Source organism: Kogia breviceps, chromosome 9, assembly GCF_026419965.1.
Source record: "Kogia breviceps isolate mKogBre1 chromosome 9, mKogBre1 haplotype 1, whole genome shotgun sequence".
NCBI classification, from domain to species: domain Eukaryota; kingdom Metazoa; phylum Chordata; class Mammalia; order Artiodactyla; family Physeteridae; genus Kogia; species Kogia breviceps.
The window spans coordinates 43,331,730-43,354,002 of NC_081318.1; the positions used below are offsets into that span (position 1 = coordinate 43,331,730).

Genomic DNA, 22,273 nt, shown 5'->3' on the forward strand with positions numbered 1-22,273 from the left:
ACGCAGGGCACATGGGTTCATGCCCCGGTCTGGGAAGATCCCACATGCCGTGGAGTGGCTGGGCCCGTGAGCCATGGCCGCTGGGCCTGCGCGTCCGGAGCCTGTGCTCCGCAACGGGAGAGGCCACAACAGTGAGAGGCCCGCGTACCGAAAAAAGAAAAAAAAAAAAAAAAATCTAAATTTGGATAAAGAATCAATTGTAAAACCCATCATTTAGTAAGTTTAAGTAATTCCAATGAATTCTTCATTTCAAAATACCACTAATTCAAATACTTATGAGACCCAAGTAAAGTTTTACACTTTAGGGCATTTCAAAGGTTTATACAGAAAACTAAATATCATTTCTTTTTTTAAAAACAAAATTTGGCATTGATTTGTTTTCTATATAAAGATATTTTATCCGTTTTTAAGAAGGCATAAACAACCAGGAAATGAGAAATTCATTTAGAGAAATTAGCCCACATGAAGAAAGAACTAAAATAAAAAGATGGATTTCCAGAACACATCAAGAATATGAAACTATCCTATACAAATAATTGCTCTGAATACATAACAGAAGAATTAAGAATCAATACAGAGGAAGGATGTGCCAACTGATCTGACAGGACCAACTGAATCCAAGGCAAACATTTGCTTTTAATTTCTAAAGTGTTTGGAGAGTAATGTTGTTTTATGATACATTATGTCATTTCATATGTCAATTTCATGTGACTCCATATAAATCATATGTATTGGGAATTTCGTAAATTAATTACTTGCTCTAAGTTAGCTTTCCTTGTCAACATTTAATAGAGACTCACAGAACAGATTGTTTCTGGTATGTAGGAGAGTTTCAATGAACAAATACTTCAAGGAATATAAAAAAGGCACTACTTGGAGGAGGAGGGTGGAAGAAAAGGGTGGGAGAGAAAGCTTTGAAAGTTCACCAGCAACATTTTAATTCACCCACCATTTCGATTCCTTTCTTATCCTTTTTTTTTTTTTTTGTGGTACGCGGGCCTCTCACTGTTGTGGCCTCTCCCGTTGCGGAGCACAGGCTCCGGACGCGCAGGCTCAGCGGCCATGGCTCACGGGCCCAGCCGCTCCGCGACATGTGGGATCTTCCCGGACCGGGGCACGAACCCGTGTCCCCTGCATCGGCAGGCGGACTCCCAACCACTGCGCCACCAGGGAAGCCCCCTCTTATCCTTTTTTATGGTGTTCTTTCCTTGTGACTCCAGTTTTACTCAGTTTGTTGCTCCACACTGTACCCCACCCTCACCTTCTTAATCCTATATCCCCCCAACTAGCGTTCCCACCATCTAACCACCCCGTACTGCATTCTCCAGTCCTTTCTCCATGTAATTACTTCAAAATTGCCCTATCATACATTGCTCTCACATTCTGCCAAATGGAATCCTTCCCTGGGATGAAGATGGTGCTTTTTGGTTGACAGGGAGCAAGGCAGTTCTTTGGGACACCTCAAGTGGCATCAGGAGAATTATAGTTCAAAGTTAATGCTTACCATGTGCCCACAAAGAATTAAATGCTAACCTGACCACCAGATGCACCAAATTCAAGAAAAGGCCTTTTTCAGAGTTTTTAATGCCACATACTCGTCAAGAAAACTCAGAACCAATCAATGCTTTTGAGCTCTTGAGCTTGAAATAGATGGACCTCAGCTGGCAAAGGCCAAGGTGCAAGTGAAGGAGCTGAAATTATATTCCTGAGAAATCCTCTCTCAGTTGTGAGCAGGCACAGGGCCATGCCTACACCTTCTGCCTGGAGTCTGTAGGGAAAAACATACAGCTTCTCCAGGTGTTCTGACCCCAACTGCATCAAAACGATAACCAACAGAAACAGTAACAGCTAACATTTACCAAGAATTCACTACATACCTTAGCACTATTTTTCATGCCTACTGATCATGGACACATTGTAAGAAAATGGATATTTAGATTGTCTCCTAACATTAAACAAATAGCTAAACACTTGGTAGTAAATCCATAAAATGAACTATTATCTAGTCATTGAAAAAGTCTGTAAATAATGTTCATGATTGAAGAAATGCTTATGCCATATTAAGTGAAAAATAGGAAACAAAATTCTATCTATAGGATAATCTTGACTGTGTTACAATAAATATCCACACACACACATACCCCAAAATTGTAAACTGAGATTGTTTCTTGGTGGTAGAACCACGAGTGATAATTTTTTTCTTCTGCCTTATGCTTCTGTTTTCATTTTTGTTGTCCCTATGTTTTGTTTTTAAGAGTCAAGATGTGGGTTCATGTAGATGAGGTCAATTATGTGACAAACCAAATCCTCAAAGAAGCAACAGAAAATATACTGCCTATAGAATGGCCCTGGGGCCCTAGGGAAATCTGAGCTTACTCATAGCTGGGCAGAAAGCTGTGAGGGACATCCAGGAAGACCAGGCAAGGGAAATCATTTGTGAGCAGGGCTGTCAGGAAAGATATTTTTCAAGAGGCCATAACTTGTGGAAGAGAAGGGTCTGGAGATCAGGATGATTTTTCTGTATAAGGGCAATATAGAAGAAGCCAACAAAATTTCATGATGAGGAAGATGCCTGAGAATTACGTGTTGCATTTGGGACATTTGTATCACAAACTAATATAATTTTGAAACCTTAGCCCTTTTTCTTGGCACCTCAAGTTCCCCACGCCAGATCCTCAAGGTCTCCATGCAGGAGCAGCGAACACATGCACAGAGAATGACGGAAAGTGAGAATCTCAGGGTTAAAAAAATCTGCCTGGCTGAAAAGGAAAAAAAATTATAGAAACACTTAAGGGACAAAAATGAACACTGTATCCTCATATAATTTTTGTTCAGCAGACCCAGTGAAATGAGTCACAGTCCAAGATGTTCTGATGTCCGGTCACACTCTTCTGGAAATCCTGGAGTGGTAGTTAGAGCTAAATAAACAGACCCTTCCATAACTATCCTTGCCTGAATATGTTTAAGTCAGAGGATGGAGAGAAAAAGCCAGTTTACAAGCAGTGGTATGTGTTTTCATAGTCTTTTAAGTCAAATTGTCAGACGTCATTTTTGTTTTGGTTTGTTTTCAATAATATGTATACAATGTCTAGGAACTGGAAAAAAAAAGAGTAGAATATTAAGAATGTTTTTTTCTCTTAGGTAATGAAATTACATGTGACATTTATTTTCCTCTTTCTTGTTTATGTGTATATACATTATTATTTACATTTACATTTTATTATTTATAATCACTATGTATACTCTTGGAATAAGGACATTTGTTTTAAAAAATTAAAAATACTGGATTAAAACATATCTCTTTGATGTTACCTACTTTAATAAGACAGCTATGAGAATTAAGAGTCGGGCTGCTTCTGAAAACAAAATTCCAATGTTTTTCTCTTAACCTCATCAGGTACATTTATTTCTCCCATGGGTATATTTACTCTAATAAGATGCCTTCCTTCTGAGAACAGTAATTATTCTCAAAACATCCATCAGCGAAAATTAAGGGAAAATTATACAACCTCACGTCATAAAAAATATGAGAAATTGAGAAGACTCTAACCCCCTTCCCCCAAAATACAACAAAACAAAAACAGAAAAGCATAAGAATAAAAAAAGTATCATTCACGGTTCCGCCAACAAGAAATAATCAGCATTTACCATTTTGAAAATGGTGTGTGTGTGTGTGTGTGTGTGTGTGTGTCTGTGTCTGTGTGTCTGTGTACATTTTAACATAGTTAAGATTATCCTGTACATGAAATTTTATTTCCTCTTCATTTAGCATAAGATTTCCCCAGTTACTAAAGTCACTTTGAAAACACAGAAAATGACTTTCATCCTCGGTCCATTATTCTCTGCAAAGAGAATACCACACCACCACACAAACCAGTACCTTTCCAGAGTAGTGTTCTAACCATGAAGCAGGTCTATCAAATGAAAAACATGGCTTTAAACTTTCCTCAACATAAACTGCAGTAAAACAGGCCCTGTGGGACTCCGGCGTCACTGGGTCATGCAGGGGCTCCTGGGAATCCCAGGTGGGTAAGAGCCGTGATAATGCCAAGTTTGAGTCAAGAACCAGGAAAGGCTGGGGTTAGAAACGCTGGCCTGAACACAAGCCCTTATGCTGTTTGCCTAGGCTCCTCCTGACATGATGTAAGTCTCCAATATAAACAGGCTGTGTGTGACCCAGCAGGAACTGAACTTCCCCACACAGGAGGCTCTGGCCTCTCTCAGAGGTGTCGCTGACAGCTGCTGCCCCCAGGGGACCTCAAAGCCAACAGAAGCTCCACCAAGGGGCACCTGGATTCCTTTCAGATTTTACATCCTTGGCTTCTTAAATCAAAACTTAATCTGACTTTACTGTGTGAATGTGGGGTTAGGGCATAGCGGGTTTCTTTCCTCCCATTCCTAACCCATGAGACAGACTTACAAATCTACAAATAAAAAGCTGATTTTTTAAAAAAAAGTTGAGTAGGCACCTGAAACTAACATTAAAAAAAAAAAAAAAGGTTTGGTAGGGATATTGTTAAGAATGTAAATTTCTTTTCACATAATTTCCATAACCTCATCTCCTCACCAACTTCAAACAGAAGAGAACAGGGAGCATCCTTACCTTCGAGATCTAATTTGAACTAAATTTAAACCTAAAGCCGAGGCTGGCATCCTATTACGGCCTCCCCAGCTGAGGCCACGGCTTCCCCACCTCTCATCTTGGTTGGTGCAGTGGCCTGTGCCTGCCCCACACCTCAGTTCACAGCACTGGAGTTCATCAGCTCCTGGCCCACGCCTCAGCCAAAGTCACTTCTCTTTCCTGTAAGTCCCCAAAGCAAAACTGACCACACAGCTCATCTTTTCTGAGACTTTTCTTAAATTCAAATACTCTTATCTTATAGTCACACTATGTTTTTCAGTTTGAAGGTTAAAAGGTTCAAGGTTAAAAATATGGTCACCAAACCCACAGAACGCTTATGATAAATCACTTTCCACCCAACTACAGCTTTTAGTTGTAATGTATCCTTAACTCCTAAAACAGGTCTTAAACTCCTTACACGTAAATCTTGTGTATACTTCTCAGTGCGTGGCACACTGGCTTGTATATTGGAGGATCTACATTTGTATATAAGATAAACGGATTCATCTGTGCATTACTCATAGCAATGCCTGGTATAAGACATATTAGGTATCAAATATTTGTTAAAAGAGTGGGTTAATTAATTAAAGAATAAATTTCAGTGGAAAAAAATAAACTGCCCACACTGAACTCACTAAAATAGTTAAGTGTAATAAATGGTGTACAGCAGGTAATTCAACAGAAGTTTGCTTAATCAAGTAATTAACTGAATAATTAACTAATGCTCTCAGGACAAGGAATTAAGGCTGCAGATGAAATTAAGGTTGCTAACCAGCTGACCCTGAGATGAGGAGATTATCCTGGGTATTTATCTCCAGGCAGGATAAATGTTATCACAAGTGTCCTTATAAATGAAGGAAGAAGGCAGGAAAGTGAGTGTCACACAGTGCTGCAGCATGAGAAGCACCCAACTTGCCATTGCTGGCTTTGAAGATGAAAGAAGGCTTCAAATCAAGAAAAATGGGCAGCCTCTAGAAGCTGGACAAGGCATGAAAACAGATTCTCCCCTAGAGCCTCGAGAAGGAATGCAGTGCTGCCAATACTTTGATTTTGACCCATTCAGATCCATTTCAGACTTCTGACCTCCAGAACTTAAGATAATAAATGTGTATTGTTTTTAAGACAATAAGTTTGTAATAATTTGTTACAGCAGCAATAGGAAACTAATAAATCTAGCAAAAGTCAAGGCAACTTGGTCTGGAGTGACTAGGTTACACCAGGTACCATGCCAGATGCTTTCCATATTTTCACTATCTCCTTTAATCCTCACTACTTCTCTACACATGGTATATACTATTACCCTAATTTCTTAGCAATGAGTCTGGAGAGGTTTCCTTGTTGCCCATGGTCACCCAGCCAATAGCAGTAAAGACAGAGTCCAACCCAATCTCTGTGGCTTTGAAGCCAGTGCCTCCCACACCATGACTTGATGTTTCCATTTACACCCTATACCACAGCATCCTACACAGTCATTGCTGTTAACAAACTGGGATTAGAGAGCTTTGGGGGAATCTGAAGAAATGTATAGACACTCTTCCTTCCAAGTGCACATGAGTATATCCACTCAAATGTAGAGGCTCACAGACACCCTTTCCTAAGACTGATCAATGACCTCCTAAGAGTTCATGAACTTCAGTTTAACGACACCTATCTAGAAGTTAATTAAAAACTATATTACACGGTTCTCTCATTTAATGTGTTTACATTTCATCTCCCCAACCACATTACAAGCTCCTAAACTCAGGGTCTGTATCAGCTTTTTATCCATGTCCTCCAGGGCACCTTCCAGAATGCTGGAAATTCATTGGGTATTAATATAAACTTGTTATAGAGGATGCATTTTTGCCACTCTATCATCCAAGCTCTGACCTTAAAATGTCTGCTCTCTTTAAACTAGAAATTGCTACCTATCAGTAAAGAGAACTTCTTACCTGAGTGAAAGCATGGGTTTCACATCTCTAAATTAACCTATCTTCCAGTTTTAAAGCCACCTTAGAGCTGTGTGAACATTAAGTAAGTTGCTTAGAAGAGAGTCCTGGGTTTGAATCCCAGTCTTGCTACCCAATGACTACAAAATCATGCGCACACTACCCGTATAACCTGAGTCTGTTTACCTGTAACATGGGTTGAAGAACAACTATTTTGCAGGGTGGTTATAAAGACAAAGATAGCATTGCAAAAGTGCCAAAAGCATAATAGATGCTTAGAGAGTAGTCATTATTAGTTGTATTATTATAAATGCTATGCAAATCTAGCAAGTAGATACCCACTGCCGGCTGAAATAGGGCTGGATAAGACTGTAACATACTTATAAAATGTAAATGTGTTGAAAAGACAATGTGAGTTTAGTTCATCTATAAAAGACGTACAAATGTAGCTTTAGGGGTAGAATGGAGTAAGCCGCTAGACCAAAAGAAGAATGTTAACAAAGTCGTGGACATGGGAAAGAAGGCAGCTTGCACAAGAATAGCAGGAGACTGATCTGCCCAGAGTGGGTAGTTGTTTCAGGAGATGTAAGACACCCAAGCCGTCTAAATAAATTAGCCTGAGATTTATTGCCAGCCTGAGAAGTTTAAATGTATTCCAGATAACCAGCATTTCTTAACATGTTTCCTATGAAACATCAATCCTGCCTGTTACTCTGCCAAAATAAGTAGAAATAATAAAAACCTCTGCCGCCCAAATTAGCTTGGGAGGGACTCTACGCTCCATCATCCTCCTGCAAGTCTACCCTGCACGTTGGCATAGAAAGGGCTCTGCGAATTCTGCAGTGAGGAAACAAATTTCAGTTTACTTGACCCAGCATTTCCCTAATGTATTTAATAATAGAACCTTGTTTTGAAAATATTAGTCATTACTATCCCTCAGCACTAGAGTTTTATAAAACAAACTTTGGGAAATTCTGAGAGAGACCAGTGAAGGAAGCCGGTATTGGTTTCGTGAAAGCCAAGTGTGGGTTCCGACAGTGGTATGCAGAAGGGGCTGATGGAGAAAAGACAGAGTTTAGTTGCAGGCAATAGGATGAGGTTCTGGCTGCCATGGGACTGGGAAAGAAATTATTTATTAGAAAATAAACGCAAAGAGACAATCAACCAGACCTGACGACTGATTACCAACAAGGGTTAGAAATGCCCAAAGTATGAGAAATAACTTTAAGACTCAAAACCTGTGCAGCTGGGATAAAGGGGGTGCCAAAATTCAGTCAACAGATAGGGGTTGGAAACAGCCATTAATCTCTCCATCCAACTCCCAACCCAGATAATTTACAGAATCAAAGGTAGCAACTGTTAATCAAATTAAAATATAGTCCTTTGTGAAAGAAGAATGTACTCTCCAAAAAAATTAGAAGCTGAGACCTACCATATTCGTATCTTGTCAAGAAGTCCTACGTTAAGGACCTGGAAGTTTGGACAAATGTGAAACCAAAATGAGAGAGTGACTGCAGATGCAGGCAGGGCTGTGAGCTCACAGGATGAAAAGGTGTAAAGTAAGAGCAGAACAGGTGTGTGTACTAAGGAGAGATCTGAAAGGGCAGAGCAGAGGAGAGGAGCAATGGTTGGTGGTGGAGAGCATTAACCAAGAAGGGGACTGCGATAAGGAAAGGGATGATACTACTCATAAATACTCATGTGAATTTCACATCAAAGGGAACCATCGAGTGCAGCTAATGAGTCATATCTCCAAACTCCCAAGGAAGGTTAGAACTCAAGTGTTGTAGTCCAAAAAGCTGAAGAGGTTAAGTGATCTCAAAAACATAGATAAGGTTTTAAAAGGTGAGCAAATACAACTACTTCCAAAGAGAAGCCTTTGGCAAACTTCCTATATATTTGGCGGTAAACCTCTGAAATGAATAAAAATGCAGTCAACAAAGAACATATAATAGTGCTTAAAGTTTGGGCTTTGGAGTCACACGGACCAGGCTATTGGCTGACCTCACCTTATTTAATTTCTCAGACCCTCAAATCTCTCATTTGTAAAATGGGTATAACAATAGCTTCCACTGCATGGATCATTGTGAGGATTAAATGACAGAATGCACCATGGAGCGCATTTATCACAACGCTCGACACAGATTTACATTCAATAAATCGCGTCTGGTAATAGGAGCAATTGTAGTGGCAGCAGGGTAGCAATTTTTTGTTGTTCTTATTTTATTCAGAGGAGATGTGACCTCCAGAGAGGTATAAATCTGCCTCAGCTTTGCATACAGTAATGTGGAATTTATTATACAGTTTTTCCCACAAAGTATACTTCTCAGAATTTGGGATTTGTATTCTTTGTTTTGTCACTAAGGGGTATTTTAGGTGCACCACTTTTAAGAGGTTTTGGTCACAAGTTTCTTTAAAAACTGGGTATTTGCATCTTCCTTGAGATTCAAGATGGCAGCCTTGGCTAAATGTGCCAGATGTCTAATAATGAATTTATACATATCTTTATGTATAAGATATATTCTTTCAAAATTAGGCAAGAGAGTAACTTTTAACTGAATGATTTAATAATGGTATATCTATATTAAGAATACTTTCCCAAGCAAAAATCCAGGGAGGCCATATGATATTACAGAATGAATACTGGAGAAGGAGGTAAAAAAATGCAGGTTTTCATTGTAGCTCTTCAAGTTAATACTACCGTGAGCCTCAGTTTCCTCACTTAAGAAGTAGGAAGGTTGACCTCATAGTTAAGGTCCATTCATTTATACAATTCCATGATGCTAACATGATGATGAGCTTGACTGGCAGAGCAATTCTGCTCTTCCTTACTCTCGATGGAATTTATGCACAGTGATTTCAAACTTAAAACTATATGTATTTTATCATTGTAAGTAAGAAATTTGGGGATATCTTCACTTACTGCTGGAAATACCTCCACCTTGAGTTGCCAGAAGGAAAAAAAAAATACCTGGAGAAATGAGCGGACATGGGAAAACCACGCCAGTTTGATTTGTCAGTGAGCACAGAGCACACCAACTGTTCTGGACCTGAACAGAAAGGTGGAGGTGTCGCCAGGTAGATGAAAGCATGGGCACTTGAGTCTACCTTTCTCCCTGGGTGGCGTGGAGGGAAACACTATCAAATTGTAAACTCTTCCTAAAATCCTTCTCCAATCCCTAATCCCCACCAGTTGTAAAGCCCTTCGGACCTTCTCTTCCTTTCCTAACTGCACCTGGTTGTCAAACCAAACAAAATGACTAAGAAGTCAATGGTAGAAACTCCAGCCCAGGCCCTGGGGCCAGACTTCACTGGAGGAATTTGGGCTCCACTACCTACCTTGGGCATCGTTCTTAATCTCTAGCCTCAGTTCCCTCAGCTGTAAAATGGAGCTAATAACATTACTTGACGATAAAATGGATGTGAGGATCAAATAAGATCAAAGATAGCCCAGGACAGTGTTTGGGGTGTTTATTAATATAAATAAATATTAGCTGCTGCTGCTATTACAATTACTGCCATTATTGTTCCATGATGATGATTGTTAACTGAACAGTCAGAACTTACGAAGTTACTAACACCCTGTAGAAACTGACAATACGTGGTGGATAATAACCCCTAACAACCTCAGGCTCCTCCAACTTTGCATCAATTTACAGCCAGAATATTGAAGGTAACAGTATCCTTTAGAACAGAGCAGCATATAAAATGGAAAACAAACCGATTTCCTCACACCCTTCCAATGCCGCTTCTGCCTGCGTGGGGTTTCCCAGCCACCACGTGCGGTACAATTGGGTTTTATTTGCCACCTGGTCTGCTGGTTGTGCCTTGGGAGCTGTGACAAACCCACCTCCAGATGCTGGAGGCCAACTTCAGCTGCCACTTAGCTTAACACCTCCTCCTGCTCCTCCTCCTCCTCCTAGGCAGGGCTAAAGTCAACACCACAAATTCTTATTCTACAAGCATCTTGAGCTCCGGTTTCAAATTTCCTTGCTTTCCTGAGTTAAAGACACTCTTGGCGTTGAGGGACCTGGAGTTGCTTACAGTCTCAGAATTACTAATTTGAGGAACCTCTGTCAGTGGAGATTTCTCATAAAATGGGCCCTAAGGTCACTGTTTCATTAAGTTGTTGCATTCCCCTTCCTACAACCACTCTTTAACTGGAGATCGCTGTAGCAATGCTTAGGGACTTAAAAAAGGTGTGCTAAGACCAGGCAGGGCAATTCCACCATGCCCGTGGTGGGTGCACGCAGCAGGCAGGGCCCCTTTTGGACAGCAGGCACCCCAGTGCTGTGCACAGCTGGAAATCTAACCCTTGGGGGTTTTAAAAAGTCACCTGGCAACTGTGAGCCTCCTTGTACCCTGAGTTGCTGAAAGCTGATATTTCCTGTTACTTGTGGGACATGTAGTTGAGGTTATTTCAATTAAATGCACATCTGTGCTCAGAATACCCTACCCTCCTCTGTGTTACGTAATCATGAACTCTGTTTTGGGGTTGGGATTCTGATGGTGAGGATTGATGTAGCTACAGGCACAGCTTAATGAATCTATAAGACCGGAGATGGGGCATCAGTGTCTGGACTGCCTTTGGTTGCCTCTGGTATTGTAGATGGTTAAGAGACTAAATTCTTTCTCAAAGTCAGTCTCTCTTTCCCTCCGTCTCTCTCTCCACACACACACACACACACACCCCAACACACACACACACACCTCCCTCTTTTATCAGGGAAAACTTTGCCACTAAGTACTATTTCCATGTCTGAAAACAGACATTCAGCCAGCAAAGAATTTATCTGATTCAGGTCTCTGTTGGGTGGCTAGGTCAAAATTCTACCTACTGTTTTCCAACACACAGTAAGATAACATTCCACACAAGCCAAGTGCTATACATACAACAGACAGTGGCCTTCTTGGCCCCCAACTTATGATCCCATCATGCTCAGCTCAGGGAAAGCAGGACTCGCTTTAGGCGATAGCTCATTCTTTGGCAGGAAACAGCATTTGCACCAAAGCTTCATAAAGTTTGTTTAGCTCACTTCAAATATCTTACTTTAAATAAATCACCTAAACAAAATTTAATTCTTTACAGTTGGAAAGAGAGAATGTCCCATGTTATTAAAAGACAGTAATAATTTTCATACTTCCTTCAGGTCTGATTTTAAAAGGACTTTTTTTTTGATAGAATCATCATTGGCCTTTCAGACCAACCCAAAGACTACTGTACTATAAGGAATATAACAATGTTGTGCCTCAATTGTTGTTTATTACCTACAAAATGATAAATTACTGTTATCACTGACTTGCAAAGAGAAGACTAAAAATGTTCTACACGTTTACTTTGAGTTTTCTCTTCACTATTCCTTTCGGAGGTCTGAGAGAGCCCCAAACACTACCAAGACAGATTAAGCCAGTCAATAAAGCAGGAATTCTGTGGGACTTTAGAAACAGACAATGCAATGTCACTGTTGGAAACAATGCAACACTCATTTCACTGCAGATAACCAAAGTAAGTTTTAGATTTGAAGCTATGTAGTCAGTCCATTTTATCTGTGTATGTACGTATATATAACTATCTAAGTATTTATTCCAGTCTCCTTCCAAAAGAGGATTGGAAGTAGTTTACACACATACATGCTAAATAATCCAAAACACATAAAGGTAGAAGACATATAAGATGAAGTCAGGAGAAAGTTTATTACTCAAGAACCACATGCTGTTAGAGATGGGGTACAAATTTATTTCTAGCTTCCTAGCAACTAAAGCAAAGATGGTTTAGTTGACTTGAATCGATCGAGATATAATATGCCTTTACAATTTTTTTCTAGGGCTAGGCAATGAAAATACAGAAATACATTCAATTACATCTAGAGGCTTCTGCTCTGTCTTTTTTTTTTTTTTTTTTGCCACACCATGCAGCATGTGGGATCTTAGTTTCCCAAGCAGGGATCGAACCCGTGCCCCCTGCAGTGAAAGCAAGGAGTTTTAACCACTGGACCACCAGGGAAGTTCCCCGACCCTGTCACTTTTTACATCAGCAAAGGTCAGCCTCACTTTACCCTCCTGCTTCATCTAATCACTGTGTTAAGAGTCAAGTTACTGTTACTAGTACCACAGGTGTTTATTTCTGGATTCACCTACACTGTCACCCCTGTTAGGAGTACCAATGCTTCTCAACCAAGGGTGATGTTGCTCCACAGGGGACATTTGGAAATGTCGGGAGATATTGCTGGGATGCTACTGGCATCTAGTGGGTAGAGGCCAGAGATGCTGCTAAACATCACACAATGCACAGGACGGCCTCCACCACAAAGAGTTATCTGACCAAACTATCGGCAGTCCTGAGGTTGAAAACTCTGCAGTAACTAATGGGGTATATATGTGCATGTGTGATCTTGTTTGAATGAGACAGAAATTGGTCATTTTTCTGGTTTTAGAACACACTAGCCTTAGTTTGGACTTCAACCTTTGTTTGTCTGCTCCAGGAACCCACATACCAGAAAGCTTTCATAATTGACGTAGGAGGAAAAAACGAGCTCTAAGGTTTGTTCTGGATCCTGGGTATGATGACAAAGGAATTTCAAAATAGGAGGTCTTTTGGCCGCAGCTAAAGGACACTGGAATAAGTCTACCTGAATGTGCTATGGAAATCTGGGCATTGCTTAAAAAAACTGGAAAAACTGAAAGTCATCCCATCTCATAACTCGATCTGAATAAATGAACCTCTACAAATAGAATGTGTTTTACAGCATTGATGGAAGAACTGCTGGAGAGCAAGAGAGAGTAAACAGATGGAAAGAACACCAAAGGAAACTGAGACATCACCATCTGATGATATCATCTCGATGTGGACCAAGAACCACATGCCTGGGCTCTTCCCACACTGACCTGCTGGACGCAGGCACACAGAGTCAGTGATCTCCCAGGTGCCTCTCCAGCTGGGTGGCTTCTCCCTTGCCAACTTGCCTCTCTCAGTGACAGAAGTCACAGGCTCGTTCACATGTACAACATTTACATTTACAATACAATGTGCAACACATGTACAATAAATATTTAATATGACCAGTTACAAACTTGGTTTAGTTTTGGCATGCTCATCTTTCTATTCTTCTTTTCTTTCCTTTTTGTTTTCTAATAAGCCACCAGTATTCTATATTTGGAAAGTCTAGCCCATAGTGGATAAACTAATAATGAAATGTAGCTTTCCTCTCAGCGATCTCAATAATCATCCTTCTTGATTCTTGCAACATAAAGTCAGGTAATTCAAAATTTATTAGGCTGTTTCTGTACAAGACTGGCCATATGTTTTTATTAAGCTGATAAGCAGTGTTTCTGCCTGACAGCAGTGAGATGGGCAGATGTAACCTATCTGTGCTCATGCAAATCAAAAGGGTCAGCTAGAAAATCTGAGGAGTTCATTAGAAGTCTGTCTCTGCTTCAACTAGGAGGTACTTTCTAGGGAAATGCAAACATCTTCATCGACATGGATACAGAGGAAAACTTCATCAGTTTAGACTCGACTCTGCTCATCCAAAAAGGAACGAAGCTGGAAGCAGCCTCCAAACCATCCCTAAACAAAATTTCCTCAGAGAGTCTCTGGGAAGATGATTAAGTGTAATAGTCTATACACATGTTTTAAAATCAACTGGTGTGTTAATCATAGCTAATTCTTCTTTCTGCATAATTCCCAGGCTCTACTAAATCATACTTGGTTGGCCTCCTTTGAGTTATTTTATGTACTTCCTTACCTTTAAGGAAAAATTCTTTTATTAAATCTATAATTTAATTTTCATTAATTCAGCCAGCACTTTCATCCAGTGTATAATTGTCTAATATCTCTCAATCTCAAAAAATAGTGAGATATAGACATGTATGTGTATATATATATAGTAATATATGTATATATGGTAATATATACAATGAACCTATGCATCCATTGTCTAAATGGGAACACTTGTTCCCATGTGAAAGCTGCTTTTCAACTGTCATCAAAGCCCACTTCTCTAAGCCTGAATGGCTCAAAAATGCCTTCTAATGGATTCCATGGCTTGGTTAATCCTGCTTATCATACTAATTTGACAGTGACATTATGAATACTCCTCCTTTAATGAAACACTTCAGAAAGCTATCTCGAAAGCATATGAATGTGAGGGGACTAAAACAGTGGTTTGCTAATAGATCTGGGCATGCCTACATGTGGCGATGACATTAAATCTGTTGCTATGCTCTCTGTGTGGTGGGTAGTATAGTCCCAGATGGCTTTTGGAATAAGCCATGTTAGAGAGAACCTTCAAGAGCTCAGTTAAAAATAACAGGATGACCAAACCATTGCCAATCTAATGAACTCTTGTTTTCTCTGTACCAACAGCGACATGGGATGCGCCCAAGTGAAAGGACGAAACGGTGGGGGTGAGGGAGGAAGAAGGGTAACTCTTTGGCTTCATAATGATAGAAGGAGAATCTCTCCTAGATTATATATACTGTTTGGTTTTACTGGATATCATTATCTTAGCTGCTATGACTGCAAATGCTATTAGCAGTTAAAAGGCACATGAAGTTATCTGGCCCTTCCTAAAACCTCATCAGACCATTTGTCTTCTAAATTTCTCAGAGCAACAAATTCCAACGGAAACATCTACATTTGTCTCAATTGTGCTTCTGTTCGAGGATTACCATTGACTTAAATTGTCTGTAGAAAGGTGAGATGATCCCATCCTAGACCTACAGAACTATAATAGGCTGAAAACTGATTCCACCGTTTTTCTTGTTGCACTATAAAATGCAAAATAAATATTAATAGCATATTTTTAACAAACTTACTTTCAGTGCAAATAGGACAGCATCCTTTCCTGTTGAGAATTTTACCCTAATCAAGAGAAAAACAAATAAGATTTCAGTGTTAAGAAACAGGGTCTGCTGAGGACAAAACTCTTTTTTAAATCTAATACCAGACAAACTAATGAAATCAGTCCCAGATGTATTTGAACTCAATGCCCAGATGGTGATGATGGTGGTAAAAATGAAGTTTCAAGTATCAGGTTCTATGGCCAGGCAGAGTCATTCAGAAAGCTTTCCTGTTTTTATCCTCCGAGAAATATAATATCTAAAGGCCTCATTGGTGTGATATTTCTCACATGGAGCGAAGATGGAGACAGTCTGGATTCCACCTTTTCACTGATACCCAAATCTAGCCCTCTAGAGACCAAGTGCACACAACATAGAAATGGGAATTGGCTGTCAAGCTATCAGTCCATGCAAGGCCTTCATTCTGTCTTTGCTTATTGGAAGGGCCCAAAAATAAATAGCAACCCAAGCCTGGGTCTATGCATATGAACAATATCTGTGCTACAGATCAAATTCAGTCTGATTTCTTTCAGAAAGCAGTATGCTATCCCTGTTAAGTCACTATTATGTAGTCAAAGCCAATCAGGCTGAGGGTTTTGAAATCCTGAGTAATTTTCCATTACCTTTCTGGAAATACAGTGTAATCTCCTCTACTGCATTTCTTTCAATTTTTTGCTGATACTTGACATTTAAAGGAAGAAGCATATTCTCAGGACCCTTATCAGAGAATGGATCTTTCTTATCTCTGACTCAATGGAATCACAGGGAAAAAGAAATGTGGAAGAAGATTAATATTTAGGAAGCACATGCTATGAAACAAATATCCTACTAGATATTTCCCCTAGGTTACCTAACATCAGGTTAATTGTAAGGATTTTATAAGTTAATATTAAGAACATATTAGGGTTTAATTAATATTATGTTATTATAATCTGTGTTATTAAGATGCACAAGAATTTTATGAGCTGAGCATTTTCCTTCTTATAGATGAAGAAATTGATGTCACACAACACAAGGGTAGTAGAACCCAAAATCAAACCTAATTTTGTGTGACTTTATAGGCCACTTCTTTCCACTCCAGATTTTTAAGATGAGAGAGGTCTCATCTTAATCTTTAAGAGAACTTAACATTTATTGGGTATCTGCTATACAGTAGAAAGAATGTTATACGTTCTTCTTACTTTATCTCATGTATGCTTCATAATAACCCTCTAAATATAGATGCCCCTTTCCCGTCTTTATAGGAAACTAAGGAAACAGACCACAGAGAGGTGGCCCAAGACTTGTGTCAAGGCCACACACTGGTCTACTATCTGTCAATTGCATCAGGAATAGATTTAGGTACTTTAAAAAAAATCATACTAACCAAAAAAACCCAAGACGCTAGTTGATTATTGAAGAATTAGAACCATGTCCGATTCATTTTTGCATCAGCTAAGCCTTAAAAGGTACATTAAAGGCTATGACAAGTTTGAATGAGACTTAAAACTGGCAGCCCTCTCATGACTGGGGCACCATGACAATTTTATGGCCAAGAGCTCTCTTATCTGTTTCTATTTGGCACAGAGGTCTCCTTCGGCTTCTCGTGACTGAAAACAGTTGAGGACAAAGCCAAAGGAGGTTGGCTCAGGCTGATGGAATGAGAGCATCGGAGGGTGGCATCAGGTACTCTAACCGAACAGAGCAGAGCTGTATAAACCAAGTTCTCAACAAAGGGTGACTATGATTCCCTATATCTGCACCTCGACAGAAACAGCCAGCTCCCTTCTTCAGGAAGTGAGAATGGGGCTGGTCATATCACTAAATTAGGCAGGGAATAAATCAAGGGCAAGCTATGAAGTCTGCGCTCCTGAGTTACATGTAACTCGCTGTGGAACTCTGGACCCGCTGTGACCTCATCAGTAAGAAGGGTCTGGTAACAACACCCATCTCAGAGGGGTGGTCTCAGCAACAAACAAGACTGGTCCTGTGACTACAGAGAAAGTTTCAGTACATATTAACACTGATGAGTTGACACTGTCATAACGACCTTGTCCCCAGTGGAACCCTCAGTCCCTCTCAAAAAAGGCACTCCTTTGCCCCTGGGGGACTGTCAGGGAGGGAATCCAACCGCAAAATTCTTTTTCAACAAGGCATGCATACTTCTGGAAAAAGAGATGTGTAGTAGCCAGGAAGGATAGAGCAGGAATACAGTCTGATTCTCCAGAAAAATTTTTCTAAAATTTCCCCAGGCAATGCAGGGGAGGGGAAGTAAGTGTTTAACAGGATTTCCATGGTAGAACTAAGTTATCTTCCAAAGTGCTTGTGCTGGCCCCTGAGGAGGGAAAGTATGAACCAGAGGAATGGTTGGAAAAATGCCTAGAAACAGAAAGGTAGGCCCTGAGGCAGGAGCCGGGCACTGCCTGATGGGCTCTGACAAGATGAGGAGGGGTGGGGTGGGGTGGGAACAGGCCCCCGCCTGGAGGGACGGATGCTCCTGGCCCAAATATGGCCCACAAAGAAGAGACACTAATGAGATGCTGGTGACAGAAAGAGCGTTGACCTGCCCATGGCAAGAGGACAATGAAAACCATCACGCCTGCAGCACAGCCCTCTGTTTTTGTCTTGTAAAATAAGGAAGCCCATTATTACTAACATGTGCTGCCAGAGTTCATTAGCAGCAAGGGTTCCCCGAGGACGGGCGGAGATGATGTGATCCCATTTTTCCCAATGAATATTTATAAGCAGACCATGCTCAAGTCTCCTTATTGTATCTCCTGTTTTTTTTTTTTTTTCTTTTATAGGAGGTTTTCAGTTTTATGTCTGAGGCTTTTAAAAGCAAGACTAATTAGGGTTTTTTTTTTTTTCTTTTCTTTCTGCCCTTTTTATTCAGTTGTGCAATAGCAACAGCTGTTGTTTTTTTGTGCCTCATTTGGCCCTCAAGTAAAAACAGCAACTTTTTGTTGATAATAATAACAGATGTGAATAAAATTAAAAGCCGTCTCTAACAGAGAAGGGAAGACATGTCCTGAATATATGGATGTATTTTTTCATTCACTGGGCGGTATTGAATAGGCTTGACATTTTCCCAAAATGCATAAAACCTTGAAAGGTTTCACGTTGCTGAGGTGAATTCAATGAAGCTCATGCTTTGGAAGATAATGGTTGCTTTATTCAGGGCGCTGGAACTGTGGGTTTCTGAAAAGAGATATTTCCATAAGGACGCTATTTCCATTTGGGGCTACAACAGAGGCCAGGGTTAGAGAGGGAAAACTTCAGTAAAGGGGCTGGAGGGTGCTGCTGGGCAGGTGAAACCCCTTGGGAAATTTACTAATGAACAACTACATATTCCTTTGAATGGGTAATGGGAAGAAAACTCTGATTTGAGAAGAGAGAGAGAAAGGAGGAAAATGCAAAGGACGGTTATGATGTTCAACAGAAAACCCAGCAGAAGAAACAAGGGAGCAGATCAAACAGGAGCTGGAGACATTGAAACAAAGAACTGGGAGAGGTCCATAAGAAATGAAGCAAGGTGAGAGCTATTGTCCCGCTAGGCTAGAATCTGGGTGGGAACCGTAAAAGCAAAGGAGCAAGCTTTGCAAGGGACATGTGGCTGTTTGGGAACTTGGCAGTGTTGGAGGATCTGGATTTTGTGTTCAGAAGATGGTAGGTGACCTTGCCACACACAGAATGGTTCTCAAGATGCTCAGGCAGAGAGAAAGTCAACCTGCACACATACCTGAGGGCAGCTGCTGATGGGAACGCACTGCTTCTTGCGACACTCTGTCTTGCCTTTCACACAAGCACAGATGGTGCAGTTGACAGAGGACCACATCTCTCCATCCTACAGGAGAGAGCATAGGATTCTGCTATCAGCTGGGGGCTGATGGGAGCTAATCCAGCAGGCTGGGATTTGTCTGTCAAGGAAAGCATTTCTTACCCTGAGTGATGGATGCCGTCATTAGACTAAATGACTCTGAGGCGTTCATCTACATCTAACTGATTTGATAGAAAGATTAGATTGGAGGGTGTGTGTGTGTGTGTGTGTGTGTGTGTGCGCGTGTGTGTGCGTGCATTTGCCCTCCAGGATATAAAAAGAATTCTCGTACATGAAACCAAGTCATATTTGCATCTTGCACCTCCTACATTGTTTAATTAGCTTCACCCTGGGAGACAAACAAGAGTTTTCATACATGATGCAACCACTAGGGTCTAATTTTTCCATCTGACAGGACTGAAATGTTTGAGCTGTCCCAGATGCCAGCAGTTAATTGAGATGTCCGCAGGTGGTTAGTTTATTCCCAGATGTGACATGGTTCTGGCCCACACAGGGCACGAACATGCAAAGAACAGAGGCTAATTCATATGACTCCGATTGCCAGGCAGACACCTGACCAGCAAGCCATCTGAAAATGTGGAGCCCAGACAGAAAACTCCAAGAGCCAGTTGTCCCATGTCCCCGCCTGTCTGATACTCTCCTCCCAAAAAGCTGGGTAGCACTTTGGGACAAATTTTCTAGTCCAGAAAGGGCTGTTTGAGGAATTTCTTTGACTCACTGGATTTATAATTGGCAATTGCCAAATGCCCAGTCACAGAAATCCTGTACCTCTGGAGAACATGCAAGAATGTGCATCCTTGTTTGTGAGAAAAGAGATTACAGGCAAAGCAAGGATTCCTTTCTGGGCTTATGGATCTAAGCAGCAAATTTTATTAAAAACAGAAAAACTAGCCCAGATCTTTGATGTTGACTATTTCTCTTTCTCTTCCTTCTCATTTTTTGAAGGTATTTTAAGGACTACCTACTCTCTAGTGCCTTTTATTTCTCTGACTGAGTCTGTCTCCAAGAGCATCTGACTACTGCAAATTCTCTGAATGCACATTTCTAGGACTCTGTAAATTACTTCAGGCCTCGTCCACTTATATGAAGGTACCTTTCTGCGAGGAGCCTGGAAAGCACTTTGCACACAAAACTGTCACCAGAGTGAGCCTACTGCATCTGGATGCTCTGGAGACAGAGGAAGGCTTCGTGTAAAGTGGACACGTGAGTGGCTCTGAAAGCCTGGTGTAACCACCACACACACATACGACGGCCTTCCCTTAGGCATGACACATAAGGGCTTCTTACAGATGCCGTAAGAACCAAGACTCTCCCTCCACCTCTGTAATAGGAAGTCTAGCTAGGTGGAGCAGGCCTGAGGTGCCTCTGTCTCTGACTTGATTCTGAGGGTCTCAATTCTCACGGTATCCTGAGATGATGCCTTCAGATACAGAGAGACTCCCTCCACCCCTGGGGAAAACAGACTAGATGGGAAGCACTTTGGACAAAGCCAACAATCTTCATCCAGACGTTTAAATGGTGGCTGCACAACTTCCCACCCGGGGTGTTAGAAAACGATGTAAAACATACCTGAGATGGGCAGCAGACAGCCCTTCTAGCTCGGCTGGGGCAGAACTCTCTCACCTTTACTCACCTGCTCGGCTGGCCACATATCCTGTGAACATCCTCACCCGAACATCTTCCAAATGAGAAAATCTCTCTTCGAAAAAGTAATTTAAGTGGAAAAGTTCTAAAAGATTCAGAATCTTGGCAAGGAGCACTGAGCATCTCCGACTGCTAGAGATGCCCCTGGGCATTTGGGCACCCGCAGCTGTGCCATCCAGGGGACATCCTCAGCTCAGCCCCAGCCACAGGCCACCACATTTGGAAAGGGCAATACTGTTTTACAGGTTTAAAGTATTTTATAAAGCAAAAGTAAAGCCCAAGAAAAACACGTTTTCCAACAGTTGCTTCTCTGTCCCTGTGTGTCCTTGATTCTAAATACATATGTATATATAACATTGTAATAAGTACATTTATACACATACACACATGTATATACAAAAGATGGAATACTGCCGTCTGCATTTTGTCAGGAGCTTTTTACAACTCAGTATCATACAACAGTTCCCATGAGCTTGGCTCGTGACATACCCGGAAAATCTTGTTTCCAAACTTGCACACTTTGATGTCTTCCGGGGGCACTCGTAGAAGGCACTCCTCACAGCAGGCCTCCTCGCCTTTGCTGCATCCACCAGGGTGTGAGCACTTCTTCTTACACACTACAGTAGAGTCCTGGGGGCCCAAAGGCAAACTGGAAATTAAAAATGATTTCCACCTCTACCAAACATCCTACCTCGCCTTCCTTTAACAACCCACAACTAACTGCTTTAAAACATACCCTGAAGATACCATACTTTAATCTGTTGCCATAAATCTTTCATTCACTTCAAAATGTTATTTCCTGACTTAGTATCTGGACCAGAAGAAGAAGCTATGTGACATATGATCCCCACCTTCCAAGGGTTTATCATTTAATGCTCAAGAGACTGATGCTTCTGCTGGAGCCAATGTATGGCAAGAAGCCCTGGGTCACTGTGGGCTAACAAGCTTCCTTCTTTCTTCCTACCCTTTTCCTCTTTTGCAGCCTTCATTAACTGTGCTCCCTCTGTTCTCCTCCATGGCTTTATGACACCTTCTAGAAGTTTAGTGTAAAGGTTTAGCGTACCTTTGATCAAAGAGTAAAAATTTAGAGCTCACGTTCCACGTCAAGATGAAATTCCTTAGTGTGTTCTATGTTCACAAAGGAACCAAACAAGCAGTTCCAAAGCTGAGCCTGGGTTCTAGGGCTCTTCCATAAACTGTGTGACCTTAAATGAGGCCACTTAAACTCTGAGGGTGACAAGTTTACATCTGTAAAGTAAAGGGGCATGGCCTGATTTCTAAAGAAGTAGCATTCTATGAACAAAATAGCCAAGTAAATTGTGCCTACTTATTCACTCAACAAAGCATGGAAGAAAAGTTCAGAGCAACTTAAAAAAAGTAGATTTCTCCAGTTCCCCAGCCAACAAGCTGCAATTTCTGGAG

At 41.0% G+C, this 22,273-nt stretch overlaps 1 protein-coding gene across 5 annotated transcripts in view; it reads right to left on the reverse strand.

Annotated features, from left to right (window-relative positions):
* BMPER (BMP binding endothelial regulator) overlaps nucleotides 1-22,273 on the reverse strand; it is a 249,561-nt gene that overhangs the window by 86,477 nt on the left and 140,811 nt on the right. For 4 of the 5 annotated variants that reach the window (XM_059074085.2, XM_067042364.1, XM_067042362.1 and 1 more), the window contains 3 exons: nucleotides 21,341-21,481; nucleotides 19,109-19,213; nucleotides 15,367-15,412 (listed from right to left, as the gene is read on the reverse strand). In XM_059074085.2, coding sequence (XP_058930068.1) covers nucleotides 15,367-15,412; nucleotides 19,109-19,213; nucleotides 21,341-21,481 — 292 coding nt within the window. The remainder of the gene's footprint in view (nucleotides 1-15,366; nucleotides 15,413-19,108; nucleotides 19,214-21,340; nucleotides 21,482-22,273) is intronic. The other variant, XM_067042361.1, reaches the window with a different exon arrangement.